The 20,535-nt window shown below is 34.8% G+C and overlaps 1 protein-coding gene across 1 annotated transcript; it reads right to left on the bottom strand.

The window, feature by feature from the left end:
- Window positions 1-205: 205 nt before the first annotated feature.
- LOC106136965 (E3 SUMO-protein ligase RanBP2) lies at window positions 206-17,975 on the bottom strand. Its single transcript, XM_013337672.2, has 13 exons — window positions 17,792-17,975; window positions 17,492-17,717; window positions 11,228-16,968; window positions 10,860-11,002; window positions 6,374-7,896; window positions 6,097-6,299; window positions 5,857-5,997; window positions 5,419-5,616; window positions 4,832-5,059; window positions 4,570-4,680; window positions 3,988-4,188; window positions 3,288-3,410; window positions 206-2,587 (listed from the first exon to the last, which is right to left on the bottom strand). Exons 1-13 carry the CDS (start codon window positions 17,858-17,860, stop codon window positions 2,540-2,542), a joined length of 8,955 nt encoding a protein of 2,984 aa, XP_013193126.2. The 5' UTR covers window positions 17,861-17,975; the 3' UTR covers window positions 206-2,539.
- Window positions 17,976-20,535: the final 2,560 nt, after the last annotated feature.

The following is a 20,535-nucleotide window of genomic DNA, read 5'->3' as shown; positions in this document are numbered from 1 at the left end:
ACCGATTTTAAACTTTAAGATCTAAGATGTATCTTAAATTTCATCAAAATCAAACCAACAATTCGAAAGTAATCGCATTACAAACATACTACACACTATAACATAGTTTAATAGGTAGAACAACAATTGGTACTAAAATTGATTAAATGATCACCAACCATAATGAAAGAATAGTGTTTTAATCACAGACATTTTACAACTTCATACTCTATAATTATAGTAAATTTATATAATTCCAAAATAGGAGAAAATATTTGCGAAGGATCAGGACTACTGATTGCCAATTGACTGACACAACATACATTACATTTATATTTTCTCAAAACCACAGATTAATAAAGATCAAAAAAATCTGAAATCAGGGCAGAGATAACCTCAGCCCACTCACAAGTTACTCGCCCTTTAATGGTCCGCAGGCAATTTATTACTTTATTAAAATGTATATAATTTATTTTACAAGTAAATTCCTTTGATATCGAAACGAAGATTTTAATATAATGCAATTCGTTGTGTGTGAGACAAAACTGCCAAGCAACAAGTTCTGACTAAAAAGTAGAATTTGTGAAGTTTTTCAAGAATCTTGGCTAAAGACAAGTTTAGAGTGTATTGTGTCTTCAAAGTTTAATACGAGATTACTTATAACGGGGATTCAATATTCTGGGATGTGGTCCTTATGTCAAGTGATCATTTTAGGATGTGGATATTATGGTCCGAAAGAGTCTTACGAACGTTTTATACATAAAAAATGTTTGGTGTCTGTGTGTGTCTCTGTCATTGTCTTTCATAAATAAAATATGTGAAAGTGGTTTTTATGTTTTTATTTGTTCAATTAAGTTACATTATATCACAATTCAAATGAGAAAAGGAAATACTACAGTCCAAATTATTTTGCATAATATTAGTAATACAATTCAATAAAAAAATAACAAACCTAAAAAACACTCCCTTTCTCATTTCAATTTAAATATGGTATTTATTTAGAAGAAATATTTCCTAATACCTGTATTCACAAAACTCACTAATATTTTGGTCGTGAAAAAATAAATGTAATAGGCATGATGACGATGTTTTTTGTTTTCGTGTGAATTTAGTTTTACAACTAAAACATTGGTCAAATAATGGCATCAATAAACAATAATCTACCTGAGATATGCGAAGTATAATAATATAACACATTATTATTTGGACTCGTCCAAAACGCCTCTTACAAAACGCTACTCAAGTGTGACGTCATGAACTTTATTTGTATGGCAGCTACCTTAATTATTGCGTTCATGGATTTGATGTCTTAATAAAAGTTATTCTATATTTTGGTTTATTTACTCCTGGCATAGTTATTTTTAAGTAATAGTTAAATGGACTTTCCCATTGTACTTTGAATGAATGTGAAACTACTTGTATAGGGCGTGAAAATTAAAACTTAAAATTCACGTTACGTATTTAATTACGTGTATTCTATCATGTTATTCACTAATTAATATTGTTTTAAGACCTTGTCATCATCCTTATTGTGAAGCAAACTATAAATTAAAACCAATAAAGGATTTAACTACATTCGCGTAAATCATTAAATTAAAAAATTTCTTTACGGCTAAGAATACGACCAAACATTCAGTTGCCACACGTCTATTATAAAGGTGTAATGACAAATGAATTTTGTGAACAAAGGCCAACTACGCGTAGCAATACAAGCCACTGCGGGACTGTTATCATGCACTGAGATTAATTATTGTAATCGTAGCTGTAACATACAAACACAAAAAGACCTAACCAACTAAGAACATTCATGTTAACAAATTTAATATATCAACAAAATACCGATTTTACATGTGCATTTTAGACCGTTGGTTAGATCTTTTACAAATACGTAACAATAATATTTTTAAATTCAGACCTGTCGTTATCCGACCTACAATTGTTATTGGCAGTGCCTATTGATGATTAGAGGTAAAACGATGGATTCATCAAAAATCATGCGAGATAAAAGAATCTAGATGTCTTTTGAGATAAGGCAAATTTTACAACCGCCGAATGCCTCACAAACATGTGCATATTCATAATTTATAGTTATGTAATAATATGTTTATGGTTAATTTTTTCCTTTTTTTTTTCTTTTGCAAGAGAAACATATAATATTTTCTAAATGTTTTAACAACCAAATTAACATTACTGTAAAAAACATAATTCTGATGCTCTTTAAATTATAAAATAAAAAATCAGTCTAAGATTTGAAAACAAAAAATATTTAAATATTATGTAAATTACATATCAAGATTTATGATTTATTATTTTCTGTTTGCTTTTTATTCATAATACAAAATGTCGAAAGTAATATAAGATGATTAAATAAAAAAAAACAATCCTTTATCATTGAGATCTGAATGATTAAAAACAGATATAACAGAAACACTGTTCTAACAATTTTTTAGTCTGTAAGACTTGAAAACATGGTACAGGAAATAAAGGCTTAAAAACTAAATCGTTTAAAAACTATGCCAATTAAAAATTACAATACTAATTTATATTTATATTAAAATATCTATGAATCCGGGTCTGTCGACGTATACGTCGTGGCCGCTTTGCTCGTCTGTAAAATATTTAAGAACGCTATAATTCATCCATTCAATTATTTTAAATTAGAGCTTGGAATTTTCCCGGCAAAAAATATATATCTGCAATTTTGTAGCGGCAAAAGTAGGAGCTGCGTGTTACGGAGATAACGGAGTTTCGCGGAGAGATATACATACATACATCTGCCCTGGTATAACTAAAATGCCGTTATCTGCCAAATCCTTGTTTTAAGTAAAACGTCAAAAACTGCGGTAAAAATTTAAACTGATGCCATTCATCAATGAGAACGCCTATTTATGACTTAAAGGTACCAAAAAGTCGTATATACAGATCGAAAGAGATTTTTTTTTCTTATTTTACTGGTAAAAAAGGAGTAAATTCTGATGTCAGATGACGGCATTTTAGTTATACCACGGCAGACATATGCGAGCCAATCGACTTAACTCCGGACAAAGTTGAGAGAGAAAAGTAGGAACCACGGGACTTACTACCGTGAAGGGTACAACCAGGAATACGTACTGATGAGATATACATAGATTCTAAACTGAAAACCACCCAATAAACCCGTACGGTTCCCGCAGAATTATCAATCTAACTAGCACACGTATACCCAAAACTTAATAGAAAATAACTGCATGCATTAATTTATTAAATATTGAATTCCATCATAATCTAAACATGATATGCGGTAGGTACAGTAGCACACAGACACTCACCTCGCAACTGTCGTAGAAGAGCAGCGCTGACTCGCTGTCGTGGAAGTTGACGGTGACGGTCTTGTTGATGGGGTCGTTGGTGGTGTAGTCGGTGCCGGACCACACGCACGTGTCGCCGTTCATCTAAATCGATAATGCATGTCAGAAAGGAAACCATTTTTTTAGCCCACTGCAGATTGTATAACGTTTATTTATAAAACGCATATGATTTCGTTCTTCTTAATAGCAATGGAATTTAGTGATAATGTAACATGCGCCATACATAAATTAACTCCTTTGCTAAGAGACTTATGCGAGTAAATAATGCATGGGATACGCGAAAATAACCGTCACGCAAGGTTCAAATCCTACGGCGGCCACGTATCAATGGCTCTTTTTCTGTTCATGTATAAAGATATCAGCTAGAATTACTCTGGTGGCAGAATCGGTGGCCAGGACTTTCCAGTGTATAAGTTGTGGTGGCACAACACCCAGACGTGTTTGCTTTAGTACATCTTTCATTGAGAAATAAGCAGAAATACCAGCCAATTTTAATCGCGCGAAAAACTATTGCTCTCTCGCTTTTTATTATGACTTGAAACGGGACAGCGATAGTTTTTCACACGGTATTAAACGGCGTCTCGCGTGCCATGCTACGGGGGCAGATTAATCTGTTAAATATCTCAGAAATAAATTTAGGTAGTTCATTATTTTTTCTCACCTGGAATTCAGTATCGGTGTGTATAAGCATATCAGCCAGGATCTCTCCAGTGGCCGAGTCCGTGACTAGGATCTTTGGGGAGTACATGTCCTGGTCGTACAGCACGCGGACGTGGCCGGTCGGACACACCGTCTCGATGTCGCCTTGCTTCACCACGACTTCGCCGTCGCACGAGTAGTATGTTGATGATTCCTCGTCGTCCTGGAAAGAGATTTAGTTTGAGACACGATCCAGTGGCTGTTTTTTAAAAAGAAAAAAATTATAACAAAAATAAAACTAGCGGAAGTGAAATCTTAAATACTTTTTCACGTATACATTACGTTAGTGATATAATTGTTCAAAGAAGTTTGAGATGTTATATTAACTCCTTGATTATCTGTAATGCCGCGTCCCATGCGCGCGCATCATAAATATACATGGCTTTCGTGTCCAAGATATCCCGTGGTTTTATTGTATGAATATTAGTAAGTATTATATCAATAAAGCAAGATTTGGAACAAGTTCTTGACCATGAGTCATATTAAGATTTTTCTGTGAGGACTGACCGAGCCAATTTTGTAATTTGTAAAAAGACAAAATTACCTCATTGTAATAGCCATCATATTGGTCATTCTGGTCATAGTCCTCGTAATCCTCCTCATCTTCGTCGTCTTCTTCGTCCTGGGCGTCCTCCTTGGGCTCCTGGAAGTGGACCTTAAGGACGAAATAATATGTTAAAATAATAAATTTACGGTATTCGGTATGAATGTTACTAACATTAGTACCTGATGGTAAATCAGTTTGAGAACCATGTTCAAATTGTTCAATTAATCATCTCAACATCTAACAGTTTCACATAAATTACCTGCTTGAATATTTCAGTAACGGCGGCGCTATCACCGTTCTCCTGCTTGTCATCCGTCGCAGAAGCCGCCGCAGCCACCTCAGCCACTTTGGCCGACATCGCGTTGTCTGCGCGTGCGCTGTCGGCCAAGTGTTTGGGCAACCTCAGAGGTGCAACGACCTCGAATGCTTTCCCACCGGTGGACTCTTTCTCTTCCCTGATAGCTTGAGCGGCGAATGCTTGCAATTTCTTTGAAAACAAAAAATAAATAAAAATAACTAATGTTGCTCCATGAACATCTGGGGGAGAAAAAAATAATTAAGACCCTGCAAATATTTTGACTCAAATTCTTATCTTTAAGAAAATATTCATTAGAAATTATACAGACGTTAGCTTTTGCCCGTAGTGCCTAAAATCATAACAAGGCTGTCACACAACAACTAACAGCTGGTAATTCTGAGCTCAAAATTGTACCTAATGTATTACATATTGACGTCAAAATTTACTATGATGAAATTATGGTACCTACTGCTTTCAAAACGCTAGTGCTAAAGTGACAAAAAAAATTACAATGTAGCGTTGCTACCAAAAACGTGAATCACACATACCCTGACGCATTCAGTGACTTTATCCTTGAAAGCGGCGGCCAAGTCGGGGGATTTAAATCGTACGGCCAGTGTCTCCTGCTCCCCGGCGGGCGTCTCCGCGTAGTTGCGGCCCGCCCACGTCCACGCGCGGTCGGAGTTCTTCATAGGGAGCAACTCTAGGTCCATGAACAGTAGCATGTTCAGCACCGCCTTGTGCACCTGAGAGGGATATTGGGAATGTTAGACAAAGTTCTTGGCGAAAATTTGATAATTTTCACGAGTTAACATTTTATTGTAATTTTTAATATTAATAAGATCATAAAATACAAGGCTTGCATGTGACCTTTCTCTGTTTTGCAAAATTAATCATCAAAATCAAATGAATCATTTGGAAATTTAAAGCAAAGTACGTCTTTATGATAACTTGTGTATACAGAAAGAATAAGTTTCAGTTAGCACCTGCTCCCGTCTTAGCAAAAGACGATAACTCTTCTTTTCTGGATGGTATAGAACCTTCATCTCGCCAACTCCGCGCTCCTTCCATTCACGAGACTTTTCGTCGTAACGGTACAACTTACAACGTTCACCAAACATTTTCTCCTGGAAAATAATTGTTTGTGAATAAATAAATCAAAATTATTATTGTTTTATATTCATTCGAAACAATATAGTTTTTTCTACACCAGATTATTCATATACCTCATCTTCCTCCCCAGTTGTAACAACAATTTTATCTGGTAAGGGTACAATGGGTTCATAGTGCGGGTCGTAATCCTCGTCAGCCGCGGAACTTTCTTCACCAGCTCCGCTTTCGTTCTTATTTTTATCTGACTCTTTACCGGGTTTTTGGCCAACCCCGAATAACTGTTGACCGGCGCCTTCCCATTGGAAATTATCTTTTTCTGTAATAATTACTAACATTAATATCTTAACACTAATTAGCATAAAAAAAATAATCTCAATGAAAGAATATTACTTTGGAATCCTCCTGGATTACTCGACGACAAGGCAGCAAATGACAGATTTGTATCGACTTTGAAAGGCGACTCTACAGCAGATTCCTGTTTTGCTTCCTTTTTCTTGTCGCCAGAGCCATTTGTAGCAGGAATCTCATTTGATCTTTTGTCAACATTTGAACCTGTCCACTGAGCAGTTGGATTTCCAACCAGACCAAATATGGATTTCCCGGAACTGAATGGCTCAGTCCGGGTTCCATTAGTATCAGATCCTCCAAAAATAGAACCAGGCTGTGACTGATTATTATTTGATAAAGCAGCAGGTCCGAATATTCCTCCTTGATTGGCACTACTAAACAAATTTACAGGTTTTTGATCATCTAGACCAAATAAAGAATGAATTTCGTTTTTTTCATTGCCTTCATTTTTATTGTCAGATGAAAATCCAAATATGGATTTGTTCACAGATGACCCTGTATTAGTATTTCCGAAAATAGAAGATGTGTTCGTAAATCCAAACATTGGTTTTGATTCTGCATTAATAAATTGATTTGATGCAAATATAGACTTATTTTCACTATTATTGGATTTCATTGAGCCAAATAAAGATTTAGGTTCATTAGCAGTTGTTTGTATTGATCCAAATACAGATTTAGATTCAACACTTGGTTTGTCTTCCGTAGATGTATTTAAAGTATTTAATTTGGGTGCTGCTAATAAATTAGTCTTTGTGCTAACTGGTGTCTGAGAGTCTGTGCCTGCGAATATGTTAGGTTTTGATGGTGGAGTTCCAAATAAAGTTTTTTGTTCACCAATACTAGAGAGAACTGTTTTTTGTGCATTTTCCTTATCCATAGAGTCATTATCAGCAACAGTGTTATTTTGAATTGTGGGTGTACTCTTTGTATTAGAGCCAATTGATCCTAATGGTGTTCTGAACATGGAATTATCAGTTGTTTTGTCAAATGCGTTCGGAGTACCATACAAAGAGGTTGTTGGACTCTGAAAAGCAAATGTAGAAGTTCTGGTAGGTGTAGAGATTGAAGACAATGCCGTTTTTGAGAACGCAGGTACATTTGAGATCACTGGATTTAGTGACGAATTTCCAACTGATAATGTACTGGTGGTAGTTGTTTTAGGGTCCTCTTCGCTGCAACCACGGCACCCTGTACAAGGGGCTTTATTTTTATAGGTAAAAAAGTTTTCAGGTAACATCAGCTCCTTAGCCTTTTCTTTCTCTTCTGTGGTGGCTTGTATTTCACTTACAAAAACTACATCATCACTGGAATCCTTTTTAGCCATTCCTCTATCAATCTTCTCAATTGATATGTTACCTAGAGCTTTATCTACAGCTTCTTTGAACTCTAATGCAATCTCTTTAGTCTTAAATCTCAGACAGAAGTTCTGTAAGCTAAGCTCTCCATCACTGAAATCGTTGGCCACAAAAAGCCAGGTTTTGTCATCTTTCTGAGAATAGATAATGTCTGGTGTCAAGGCATGATTCAAGCAGATCTTAAGCACTTGTTCTCGTCTCATTACCACCCTGAGAAGAAAATTCTTCAGTTTAAACACAAAACTCAATCAGTACTTATGGATTAAACAAAGGGTTTAGCCGAATACGTATGACGAATGGGCCCCAAATGGGAATCGATAACGAAACTTTTGTTTTAATATCGACTTGATGTTCAAACACGATTTATGTACTTTTCGCGACCGACTTCCGCTTTGACCTTGAGATAGAGAGCAAAATATCCGTATGCTTGACTATTACTGAATGTGATAATATATCTCTGAAGCTAATTAAGATAGAGAAGTGAAACTAACGCGAGGTGTTAGGTTATTACAGAGTACATCACATATATTTTTTATAATTTTTAGAATAAAAAAATTACATGAAAAAATAAAAAATCATTTTTTTTTTCTGAGTTCTCTGTGACTTACAATCACAAAATTAATATATGTTATGCTCCTTTGTGTGCTCTATTACCCATATAAATTGCGTAAAAAAAAAGTTGTTGCAACACAACGAAAAAAAATATATATGTGATTCGCGCCTTGTAGTATGAGTGTATAAACAAACAAGTTCGAACTTGTTATCGCGCTGTTTACTGCATCGTTTGTTTAGCTAAAGTCGTAGTCATTTGTATTACACAAGAAGGCGGTTTGTTACTCAAATTCTGTCATAGGTATTTTGTATCAGCATTTTGAAATTAACTATCGAACCAAATCATTACTTAGTAATAATGTCGAGAAAGTGTAAAAATTGTAACAAGTACCTACTTGTGTAAGATTCCTGATTATAAAAAAATTATAAAGAATGAAGAAGAAGCTAAAGTGTTTAGTGACTGTGTTTAGTGAATCGTAATCTATACTAATATTATAAAGCTGAAGAGTTTGTTTTGTTTGTTTGTTTAAACGCGCTAATCTCAGAAACTTCTGAACCGATTTGAATAATTCTTTCACTGTTAGATAGTCTATTTATCGAGGAAGGCTATAGGCTACATTTTATCCCAGATTTCCTACGGGAAACGTCAACAATGCAGGTGAAAGTTGAATGAGTCGGCCATCTGCGAGCTTTCCACGCGAACGCTGCGCAAACCAACAAAGATATAGTAAAACAATGTACTAAAGATGTGAAGTACTCATTTTTTGCCACAAAAAAGTCCGCGAGAGCATATATATCTATTTCTTAAGGTTTACTTACAATAACCACTTTTATGTTCATTTTTTAAGATTATTTTTTCATTATAAACATAAGTTATTTTGAAACCAATTTTCTTTAATTCAGTATTAATCCTTATCCAAATAAATACGTTTATTACTTTCGGCTTTTCATGTAGACGAATAGGTTTTGAGATATAGTCGTTATAAGCAATTTGCAGCGAAACATTTAATACGGCGAACCAGCGTTCTTTCTAATACGCGTGACCGCCTGGTGATTTGTAACCGTAACACCTATCTAAGAACATGCACCAATCAAATCTAAATCCAGTAGTGAAAACCGCATTAAAATCGGACCAGTAGTTATGGAGATATATGCTAACATTGGTTTGCACAAACAAACACAGAAACGCACAACCTCTCACCCTAAACGCATATATACGGTCTCCGTTCTGTCGCGGGTAATGATGTGGGCCAAGTCGTCGCCAAGTCGCATAACTATTAGCAGCTATAATTGATAAAGCCAAGGAGGATGTTTGCAAAAATAAATATGATGCCCAAAATAACTATTCCACGCGGACGAAGTCGCGGGCACAGCTAGTAGTATAATATAACCAAAAAATCTTCTATGTACTTCTAAATGTGCAGCATTTAACAAGGTATCTTTAAGCATAAAAGAACCTGGTGAAGAATTAGCGACTAGAAAAGTGCCGGAAGAAACGTACGTTTATTCTGAAGATTCTGATTACAGTAGTGACAGTGATTTTACATATAAATACCATCTGAGTGATGATTATATTTTCAACGTACTCACAAGTATTGCATTATATGTCAAAAAACAACTGATCTTAAGACAATATGTTTGGAGACACGAATACAATTGTTTATTAAAAAACAGATTTTTATACCAAAAGGTGATCGTTGCTATTCGATACACTTAATTGGAAAATATTTTTATGAAGATGATTTATTACGTGACGATGATTAATATTTTGTTTCTTGTATTTTGATTGACACGAAAAAGTAATAATAATAAGTATTGAACACTGGCTGTTTTTTTTCATTTCTTTTTTAACTATTATCCCATATCTTAAGACTATCGACTTATGTTTTAAAACAAGCTGATGTGAAATGTCGAAAAAAAAAACAATAATGTAATGTGCATTTTATAAAACAGGGGTATACCATAAGGCAGAAATCACATATAATTTTTTTTAATTGTGTTGTACCAACTTTTTTTTTACGCAATTTTTATGGGTAATAGAGCACACAAAGGAGCATAACATATATAAATTTTGTTATTGTAAGTCACAGAGCAGAGAACTCAGAAAAAAAAATTGTTTTTTTTTTATTTTTTATTTATTTTATGTAAATTTTTTATTCTACAAATTATAAAAAAATATATGTGATATACTCTGTAATGTAACCTAACACCTCGCGTTAGTTTCACTTCTCTATCTAAATTAGCTTCAGAGATATAATCACATTCAGTAATAGTCAAGCATACGGATATTTTGCTCTCTATCTCAAGGTCAAAGCGGTAGTGGGTCGCGAAAAGTACATAAATCGTGTTTGAACATCAAGTCGATATTAAAACAAAAGTTTCGTTATCGATTTCCATTTGGGGGCCGACTCGTCATACGTATCCGGCTAAACCCTTTATGGCATACTAGCTATCGCTCACCACTCCCCCCGCGCGGGAAGTAAAAAACCCTTTGTCCATCTCCGGTGCTCTATGCAAAATTTTATAAAGATCGGTTGACAGGTTTCGAAGTGAAAGACGGACAAACACTTTCACATTTATAATATTAGTGAATGGATGTGAAGACATTATTCTAATCTTACCTTAATTTCTTAGTATCATTATGCTTTAATATTTTAACGATGCCAATGCCACGTTCTTTCCACTCTCCTGTTGTGAATCGGAACAGCTTTGCTCTATGACCATATAACTCAGTTTCGTTTTCTTCACCAGTAACTACATCTACCTACAATCAGAAATATCTCTTTAAGTCAAACTTTATATCACATTTATTAAAAAAAGTTATTATATGTATTGTATATATGTCATGTATGTTATTCTGCTATATAGCTATTTTGAATTTCCACCCCCATTTCAGGATTTTTTAAACCTGTGGAAAATTTTATTTATACAGTTATTATAGAAGAGGTAGACGTGATAAATAGTTAGTAATGAAACAAATTATACTTACTTTATCAGGCATAGGTATGACTGGACTAAAGTGGATGTGGTGCCCTTCATCTTCAGAGGCATATTCATTGTCATCACTGTCTTCACCCTTCTCAGTCTTAGGCGACTTCATGGGACTTTTTCCTTTAGGCGGAGTCTTAGGTTTGAACACAAAGTCGAAAGTTCCACCTTCTTTTCGGAGTGCACTTGAATTAGAATCTATATTAGGCGTAGGAAGTAATGCAGGCTTTGCAGTTGATGCTGTATCCGCTTCATTCTTTTTTATACTAAAGTTGACAGGTTGTTCATTTCCACTGCATGACTTAGGTGTCCCAAATATAGAAGCAGACTTTGTATCGCCGAATGATATAATAACTGGAGATTTATCTTGGCCGGTTGAAGGAATTCCAAAACTAAACTTGTGTGTACCAGTGCCATCAAAGATGGAAGTTGCTTGAGCTTGAGATGTTTCATTATTTTTAGCAGCAGGGATACCAAAACTAAATTTGGATACAGATGTTGTAATGCCAAAAACGTTATTGGACTGTTTATTCACTTTGGGGTCTTTGGGATTATTACAAGCGCTACAATAATCAGATGTAGTTTCGTTTCTGACATAACATTCTTTACATTCCCATGACCCTTCCTTAGCTTTGAATTTGTCGCCCCAACCAGAAATAATAGCTTCCTTTCGTTCAACAGGTCCAGATTTTTGAACACTTGCAGCAGTTTGTTGAGGAATACCAAATGAAAACTTCGGTGCATCATTTGATGTAAGTTTGGCACAAGCTTTTGGACCTGAACCATCTTTGGGACTATTACAAGCATTACAAATTTCAACATTGGCCTCATTACGTATTAAACATTGAGTACATTCCCAAGAGCCAGGCTTCGGTTTAAATGCTTCTCCCCATGATGATGACACTGAAGAAGTTGTATCATTATTTTGCTTATCTGAGCTTTTTGGTTTTGGCTGCTCACAACATGCACATTTAAGATAATCTTCTAAATTGTTTGTATAACATGTTTCACAATACCATGAACCAGCTTTAGCTTTGAATTTATCGCCAAATCCTATTTGGTTACTTTGCCTAGCGGCATTTTGTTCATCTTTTACGGCTTTTGTATTTTCTTTCATTTTAGATTGAGCAGATTTAATCGCTTGCATGAAATCGTCGCAAATCTTAGCTGTTTTAAATCGCAAGCAAAATGTTTCTGATATTAACTCATTTTCTGAAAAATCTTTTGCCCCCCATGTCACAGCTTTATCCATATTAGGCATTTTCTGGAATACCATTTCTTTAGTAACTGCATGATTGCAACAGACCTTCATAATCTGTTCGCGACGCATCAATAACCGAACTTTTTGAACGTTATCTTTATGCACAAGCAATTTTATATTACCCAGCCCTCTTTCTTTCCATTCTTTAATAGCAGCATCAAATCTCAATAACTTGGCTCTATGTTCGAACAAGATATTTTCATCTTCTTCCCCTGTTTTCTGTTCAATTAAAGCAGGCAATGGTATAACAGGTTTAAATTCTATATTTGGTTCAAATTCTTCTACAGTATCAGAGTTATTTAAGATTTTGGAATCTTCGTTTGAAGTTATGTTATTAGAATTAGCTATTACTTGATTAGGTGAGCTAAATATCGTACTAAATGGAGAAGAGGTAGTAGTCTTAAATGTTATACCACTAAAAATATTTACTTTTGATGCGGCTGCATCAGAAGATTTGGTATTGCTCTTATTTTCATTTTCAACTGGTTTGAATGTTGGTGTACTGCTAAATGTGAAGCCACCAATTACAGTTTTCGTTGGTTGCGAAGAACGAAAAGATAAAGTCTCTGATGTCGTAGTCGCATTTTGATTAGATGTTGATTTTGCCAGTTCCGATTCTGTTTTCAATTCAGTTTTAGGAGTATTTGTGAGAGTTGAAGCCTCTCGCCTAGCCTTTTCAAAAGCATCATAATATTCTTTGGCTATATCAGCAGTCTTAAAGCGAACACAGAACTTTTCCAAAACAAGAGTTTCATCAGAAAAATCATTAGCCATCCAAATGTAGGCCTTTACTTCGTTTTTCATTGGTGTTATTTCCATTTCAGGTGTTATTATATGATTAGCACAAATTTTGTGCACCTGCTCTCTCCTCATTAATACCCTTACTTTCCCAGTAATTTTATGCTTTAATAATTTGATTTCGCCAATTCCTCTTTCTTTCCATTGTTTATCCACAAACCGGTACAATTTAGCCCTTGAAGTAAACACAGCACTTTCATCTTCTTCGCCAGTTGTCACTTTCACTTCTGCCGGTAATGGGACGATTGGTTTAAAATCAGGACAGGGGTCATAGTTTTCTAGAGAAGTGTTGCTCTTCTCTGATAAAGTCCTTGATTTGTTCAGACTAGTGTCAGGAGTAAATACTCCATCAACAACTGTTGTTGAATTATCTTGTCCATCACCAAATGATTTTGTCATATTAAGCATAGACTCATTAGATGTACTAACTGCTGGGGATTGAGAAGTTTTAAACACACTCGACTGATTCCAAGAAGAAAAGGGGGAATTAGTTGTGTTAGTTGATTTGTTTCCATTTGAAGGAAAGCTAAATATTGGTGGTGTTGTCATCTTAGTTTCATTCGTTGATGGCATTGGTATTTGATAATTATGTACAGTAGTGCCTTTTATGTGCTTGGATGGGATAGTCACACTAAGAATAGGTGCAGGTGCCGTGGTACATGTTGGAAGTGGATCCGAAGATGTTATTACAACATTTACAGGTAGAGATCGCGTGTTGTCTTTAGTCTCCAAATGTTTTGATGTCACAGTTGGAGCTGGTGCTGGAGGAGGCACAGTTGACACAGATGGTATTGGAGGCACAGCAGGCACTGGCGGGATTGGAGGCGCTGCAGATGCTGTTGGAGGGGGAACACTAGGTGGAACAAGCTGAGTGACATCTAAATACATCTGTTCTGGCGTTGGAAATATTCCAGCATAACTCATAGGAGTCCTAGTAGGATCAAACATTGGAGTTGTTCCCGGAACTTGTGCAGACTGTGTAAATTGCGAGTATTGGTTATAAAGATTATAAAAATTTTGACCATATAATTGGTAAGGATTAGAAGGCAGTGGGAATGGGGGCACAAGTCGTTGATTGAATGGCGGTATCATTTGTTGAAGTGGTAGTTGAGGTGTAAAACTTGAAGTGCTTTCATTAGTCCTGTAGTCATCATCCAAATTATATAATTCACTTTCATCAATTGTTTGCTCTGATGAAGCCTTCTTCAATTTGTTTACTTCTTTTTTCAATTCAGCTATTTGTTTTTTTAAATCCCCAACATCTTTACATTCATTTCTACATTCATCTATTTGATCTTTTACTTGGTCTACTGAGATCTTCAGGAGTTTAAATTGATCCGTTGTATTTTGAATATTAGAATGAATTGTACTGATAATTTGGTTGCCCAGTTTACGGTTTTCGTCAAACCACATTTTAGTTTGTTCCATAAAGTCATTGATTGTCGCATCTCTTTTTTGCAAATTCTTTATTTCATGTTCAATTCTTTCTAAATAAGGTTGATCTACTCTTGAATTCTCGAGTATGTGGGAATCTACAGCTGTTCGGTAATTGGTAGAATTGGGATTAAGTGGCTGTTTTGGTGTGGAACTAAGGTTTCGTAATGCGTGAGAGTTTTTACGTAGTGGAATAGAATCACCAACAGCTAGTGAAATATTCTCATCAGATAAATATCGGCCATCTGAATCATTTACAATATTACCTGATAATTCAGGATCAATTTTATTTATTTGAATTTCAATATCTTCTATTAATAACTGGGTATCAGTATACAAAGGGTTACTTTTATTTGTTTCCATATTTTTAAGCAAATCCATAGTTTTGTAAGCATAATTTTTAGCTTTAGATAATAAAGCAGAACATTTGGATTTTGTTTCACTATCAGTAGACATGTTGATTTCTTCCAAAGCAATTTTTTTGTATGTTTGGCTTAGAAAATAATATGCTTGAGGTGTTTTCAAACTAGATAGAATTTCAATAACCTTATCGTATTCACAATCATTTAAGTAATTAACTGCAACAAAAAGTTTACTTTCACTAATTAAAGCCATCAATTCTTTTGTGTTCAATTCCTTGTGTGTATAATCAAACATTCTTTTCTCAGACACTTTAATAACTATTTTGCTTTTCAACTTTTCAAGCAATGGTATTGCAGTGGAGTAATATAACCCAGCTCTTACTTCAAGACTTGTCTTTTCATCTATGCCTGTTGTTAATTTTGCCTTCTCACTAAAAATGCGACCTAGAGAACATAATAACTCAGGATCCAAACCATGGCTATCCACACATCGAACAACTTCAATTCCTCGACTTATTGTTGCACGAATATCTGTTAATTCAGTTCCTAATTCATTTTGGCTGAATTTATAAGCACAATCCCACCATTTCATTTGAAGCAAAGAACATAATAAGTCTGTAATATGAGCAGGTATCACAGGAGGTTTGTCAGATAAATAAGTCAAATGATTAGCTTTTTGCTGCCCAGCTGTTATAGCAGCACAGTAAAGAAAAGCATGGATATCCAATTTGTTGAGGGTCTCAGGGCCACAAGTAGTTGCAATGGGCTTCAACATATCAAAAAGGGTACACTTAAAGTGTGCATAGTTTTTATAGTTCAATAATGTCCAGACAAAGTGATGGAGAGAATTGGCAAATTGCTGTTGAGCATTGATATCATACATTTCAACTTCAATTCTTCTTGGTAATCTTAGAGTTGGAGAAACAAACGCATCTGAAGCTAAATGAGAAGATCTGATCTTTGCTAAATGTCCTCTGCCTGTAAAAATCTTTTCATAGAACTTATCCCTCCAATGTGTACCAGAGCAACTTTGAGATATTTGATCTAAGATTGTTTGATTTTTTTCTTTTATGTTGGCAAGTAGGTAATGTCCAGATTGAGAGCACCTGTAAGCTCCTTCTGTGTACCAACGGTGCACTGCTTGTTGTTGCTTTTCAGGGCTGTTAGCAAACCAGTTTACTTTAGGATCTACAGGTGCTGTATGCCATGCAATCAACATGAGAGGAGTGGCAGTTGAAGTAGCATGTTTCCAGCTTAATTGATCTTTTTTAGCTTTTTTTAATAAAAGGGTAGCTGCATGGAATGCAAATTGACCCCTATGGTGTTGTAATAAACTTGAATGGAATTCAACAAATCCAGGAGGGGCCCCAGCCTTTGCTACTGCCTCTATTGCTTGATCATAAGCATGTAAGAATTCACTTGATTCAACTAAACTCTTAGATAAGCCACTTGGTGTTTCTGTTAGACTTAAAATGCAAATGCGTTCTCTGACTGTAAGTAGAAATAACTGATTGAGCCAATCATTTATGTTGTAAGAATTATGCTTGGTGACCTCTATAAGTGTTTCATACCATAAATTATTGTTGAGAAAGTTGTTTCTGCCAAATTCCACATTACTAGCGTGGTCTGTAGCTTCTCTGACTCGATTTGATTGCAAGAAATGTTTAAGAAGTCTTAAATGAAGTACTGCATCTTTAGGTCTAACTGCTAGTTCATTGGTTAACAAAGTAACGAGTGCCGCTGGGTCTGGATTGGTGATGGTCACTAGTTTTTCACGTAATTTGTAAGTAACTGGATGCCTCAGGAATGTAGCTTCTGCTTTTTCATACCAATACTTGGCTCGTCCTATGTCAATAGCAATTTCATCTTCAGCAAGTAGCTCACAAACTAGAAAAAGCAGAATATATTTTACATTTACTCATTATCAATATCCATTGAATATTTAGGGTCACTTTGAAAAATATGCTTTTATTTCTGAAACCATTATTGGTAAAACAAAGTAAAACATTAAGGGATAGGCTTATAAACTTGGTATTCTTCTTATAGGTGATGGGCTAGCGACCTGTCACTTTATATGAATCTCAATTCTATCAGTAAGCCAAACAGCTGAATGTGGCCTATCAGTATTTTCAAGACTGTTGGCTGTGTCAACCCCGCAAAATGGGATATAGACATGATTATATCTATATATGTAACATTTAATCATGAAAACAATCTGTATAACTTTTTTTCTGAGTTTCAATATATAATAGAAATTATAATTGAATAATTTAATAACATACATTTACGGGAAATTCGGTCCCTACCCTCAAATATTAAGAACAAACGAAAATTGCATACTTTTACTGCATGACATGTACATGACATTGGTTACAAATATTATTGGTATATAAATTCAATAGATACTTACTATCTAGAATAGTACTTGTTTGCGTGGGGTCAATATCAAGAGATGTTTTAAACTGTTCAAGAGCTTTTTCTTTCTGGCCCAATTTTTGCAAAGCCTGTCCGAGCAGTTTGTATGCAGCCGCATTGTTGTCCTTTTGAGTCAAGTATTGTTCAACGTATTGCTTGCAACTAGAATAGTCTCCCACTTCAAAATAAAGTCTCGCCACTGAATAAGCTCGTGTCTTGAACTAAAAATAAGAATATTTATTAGAAAATACGTTATAAACTTCAAAATACAACCAGGAAAAATTATGGAACTTGCCTCTTTCGCAGATAGTTTGGATATCAAGTTTTCCACGTGCTTATCGACGTCCAGCTTATTTCTATACATTTTCACAATTCACTAAATTTTGTACACAAGCTCACTATTTTAGCGCGTAGGTACATAGACTTGAATAAGATGAAAATCGCGTGGTGCAAAAGATCGGCATCGGATCGGCTCAACGAGGGCTCAGCAAAATGAGTAAGTTTTTTTATTGGTGTTGCCATAAAAATTTCCATAATTTACCATTGCAATACACAAAATTTTAGCCTCAGCCTCACCTCACCTGTATCTAAAGTATGTATATATGTTTGTCAGCAATTCTCTCACGTTTCACTAAACCAAATTTGATGCGGGTTTTAGGAAAGTTACACTTAGGAGGTTTTAGAATTTTGACCCTATTTCAACAAAGTAACTGAACTGTACTTGAAAAATCTACGTCAAACTTCATCTATTAAAAGGCATTAATCACACAATTATCTTTACATGCAAAACAAACTTTAAACCCACTTGATTAGATAGTATAGGTACTTCTTTTTTTCGCTCTTGGTAGCCCGGACGTGGTCACAATGCTGCTTTCCTCACGATCTTTACCCTAATACCCTGTTTGCAGACAGTCTAGCGCAGCATGATACGCGGTTTCCCACTGTTGATGTTATTTGATCTTTGTCTGGCTCCATATTGCTATTTATTCCGCATTTTTTTGGATTTTTAGGTTAGCATACCTACAGATGTGTATGTAAAATATAAGATTTTTTTTTATCGTTGATCATACTGTCTGCTCATGACATGTTAATACTTTCCATTTTTGTTGGAAATATATGATTAATGGCAATTCAATAATTGGTTTGTGATGTTGGTAACGGGCAAAACTAATGTCCTGTCTCTGAGCAAAACTCCTTTATCTTTGGCACCAAGAGAAAAACCAAGGAAGAAAAAGCAAAAAATTATGGACATTGTACTTAAATATATTTTATCATGTTTATGATGTGTATAAGTAGGTAGGTGGGCACTTGATTGTCGCGTCGGCGACATAACAGTTCGATGCTATGCTATTCGTCAACCGACTTAGCCAAGTGGTGCCGCGGTTGAGCAAAAATGTCGACTATTTGCACAAGTAGCGAGATCATGGAATTCATAGCAGTTAAAAGAAATTATAAAATCAATATACATAAAAATGAAAAATGTACTGACGTGAACATTTGGTATGAATTTGAATTTGTTCATTTTGAGCCGCAATTTTTTATGGACTTTAAAAACAGATTATGTTCTCAATTCGACCGTTTTTACTACCTACGCTTTTATTAGCTTGGGTTGTATGTATGTATGTAACGGAATCTTTGGCTTAATTTTCACTGGTTTCTAATTTCTATTTTATCTAAGCTACGGAAGTCTTTACGTTACCTACAGCACCGAGTTACGGAGTTACGGTTTTTCTCCGGTATTTATTAGAGCACCAATGAGGAATAATACTTAATAATTATTTTAATAGTTATTTTTCTACGAAATGTTATAACTCTCAAACGTGAATAAAATATTAAGTTAGGAAAAAATCAATTACAGTTATATTAAAAAAAAACGTTTCTGCATTTTGATACAGATTCTTCGGAAATTGTCTATAGAAATAGAAATAATATTAAAAACTGGTATGTATGGTATACATGTTAATATCTCAATACGCGTCTAGTATCAAAATCTGGTAAATACAATAGGAGATCTGGCAGTTTCCTCACACAACTTATCAGCATTGCAATACGGCGAGGAAATGCTGCAACCAATATTGGTATTTTGCAACTGGCGCCATTTTTAAATTTTGTTTAATTAGTTTAACTTACATACATAAATATATAAATAAGGTCTCTTTCTCGGAGAGACCACATCTTTCTACTTGCCATGTTCCCTGCACACTTCTTTCGCTTCATTCACAAACAGTTAGTCAGTTTAACTTAAGTTTAATTTTGTGTTATAATGTAATTTTAACCTTTATTTTTTTTTGTTTCTGAATAAACAATTAATCGAAAAACAATATTTGGTTTATTTACTTTTTAATTTGATTTACCACTGAAACTCGGGCAAGGCTTGCATTACTGTTAAAAAATTGGTATCGTTATTACTGTCAAACAGATTACCGTTATAAATTGACTACCGTTATGCTGAGTAACGATATTTTTGGCGTCATTTACCGTTATATGCATATAACGTTACCAGTGAAATTAACGGTAAGAAATATCGTTAAGAATGTGTAACGTAATATTTTTTTATATTTACGGTTAAATTTAGACAACGTTACTAATATAACTTAACAGTGAACGGTAACGATTTTCAAGTATCGTTACGATTGTTTTCGTTGATTCAATGACGGATTCGCCGTGAACACTTCTGATCGCATCGTGTATCGTACGGTCGAATTGCGACAGACAGACAAACTTTAAGGTATGTACCCATATTTTATTAAACAGAACAGATGTTCATTTTACATGACAGTAACTATATTTACAACGCTAATTGGTAACGTTATTTATAAATTAAATTGGTATCGCTATTCTAAACGTTCGTTGGTAACCATATAAGACTTAATTTAATATCTTTATATAACGTTATAAAATTACACTACTGATATAATTTATAACTTTTCGAAAGTAACGTTATTAACCGATACCTTTAGTGTTAATTTGGTTACGTTCACAAGCCCTTAGCTTAGCTTTAATCCCGGTTGCCCCACTCTCTAGAGAGTCAGGTTTTTA

This window comes from Amyelois transitella, chromosome 4 (genome assembly GCF_032362555.1).
Source record: "Amyelois transitella isolate CPQ chromosome 4, ilAmyTran1.1, whole genome shotgun sequence".
Lineage (NCBI taxonomy): Eukaryota > Metazoa > Arthropoda > Insecta > Lepidoptera > Pyralidae > Amyelois > Amyelois transitella.
This window is presented reverse-complemented; position numbering and strand designations above follow the sequence as displayed.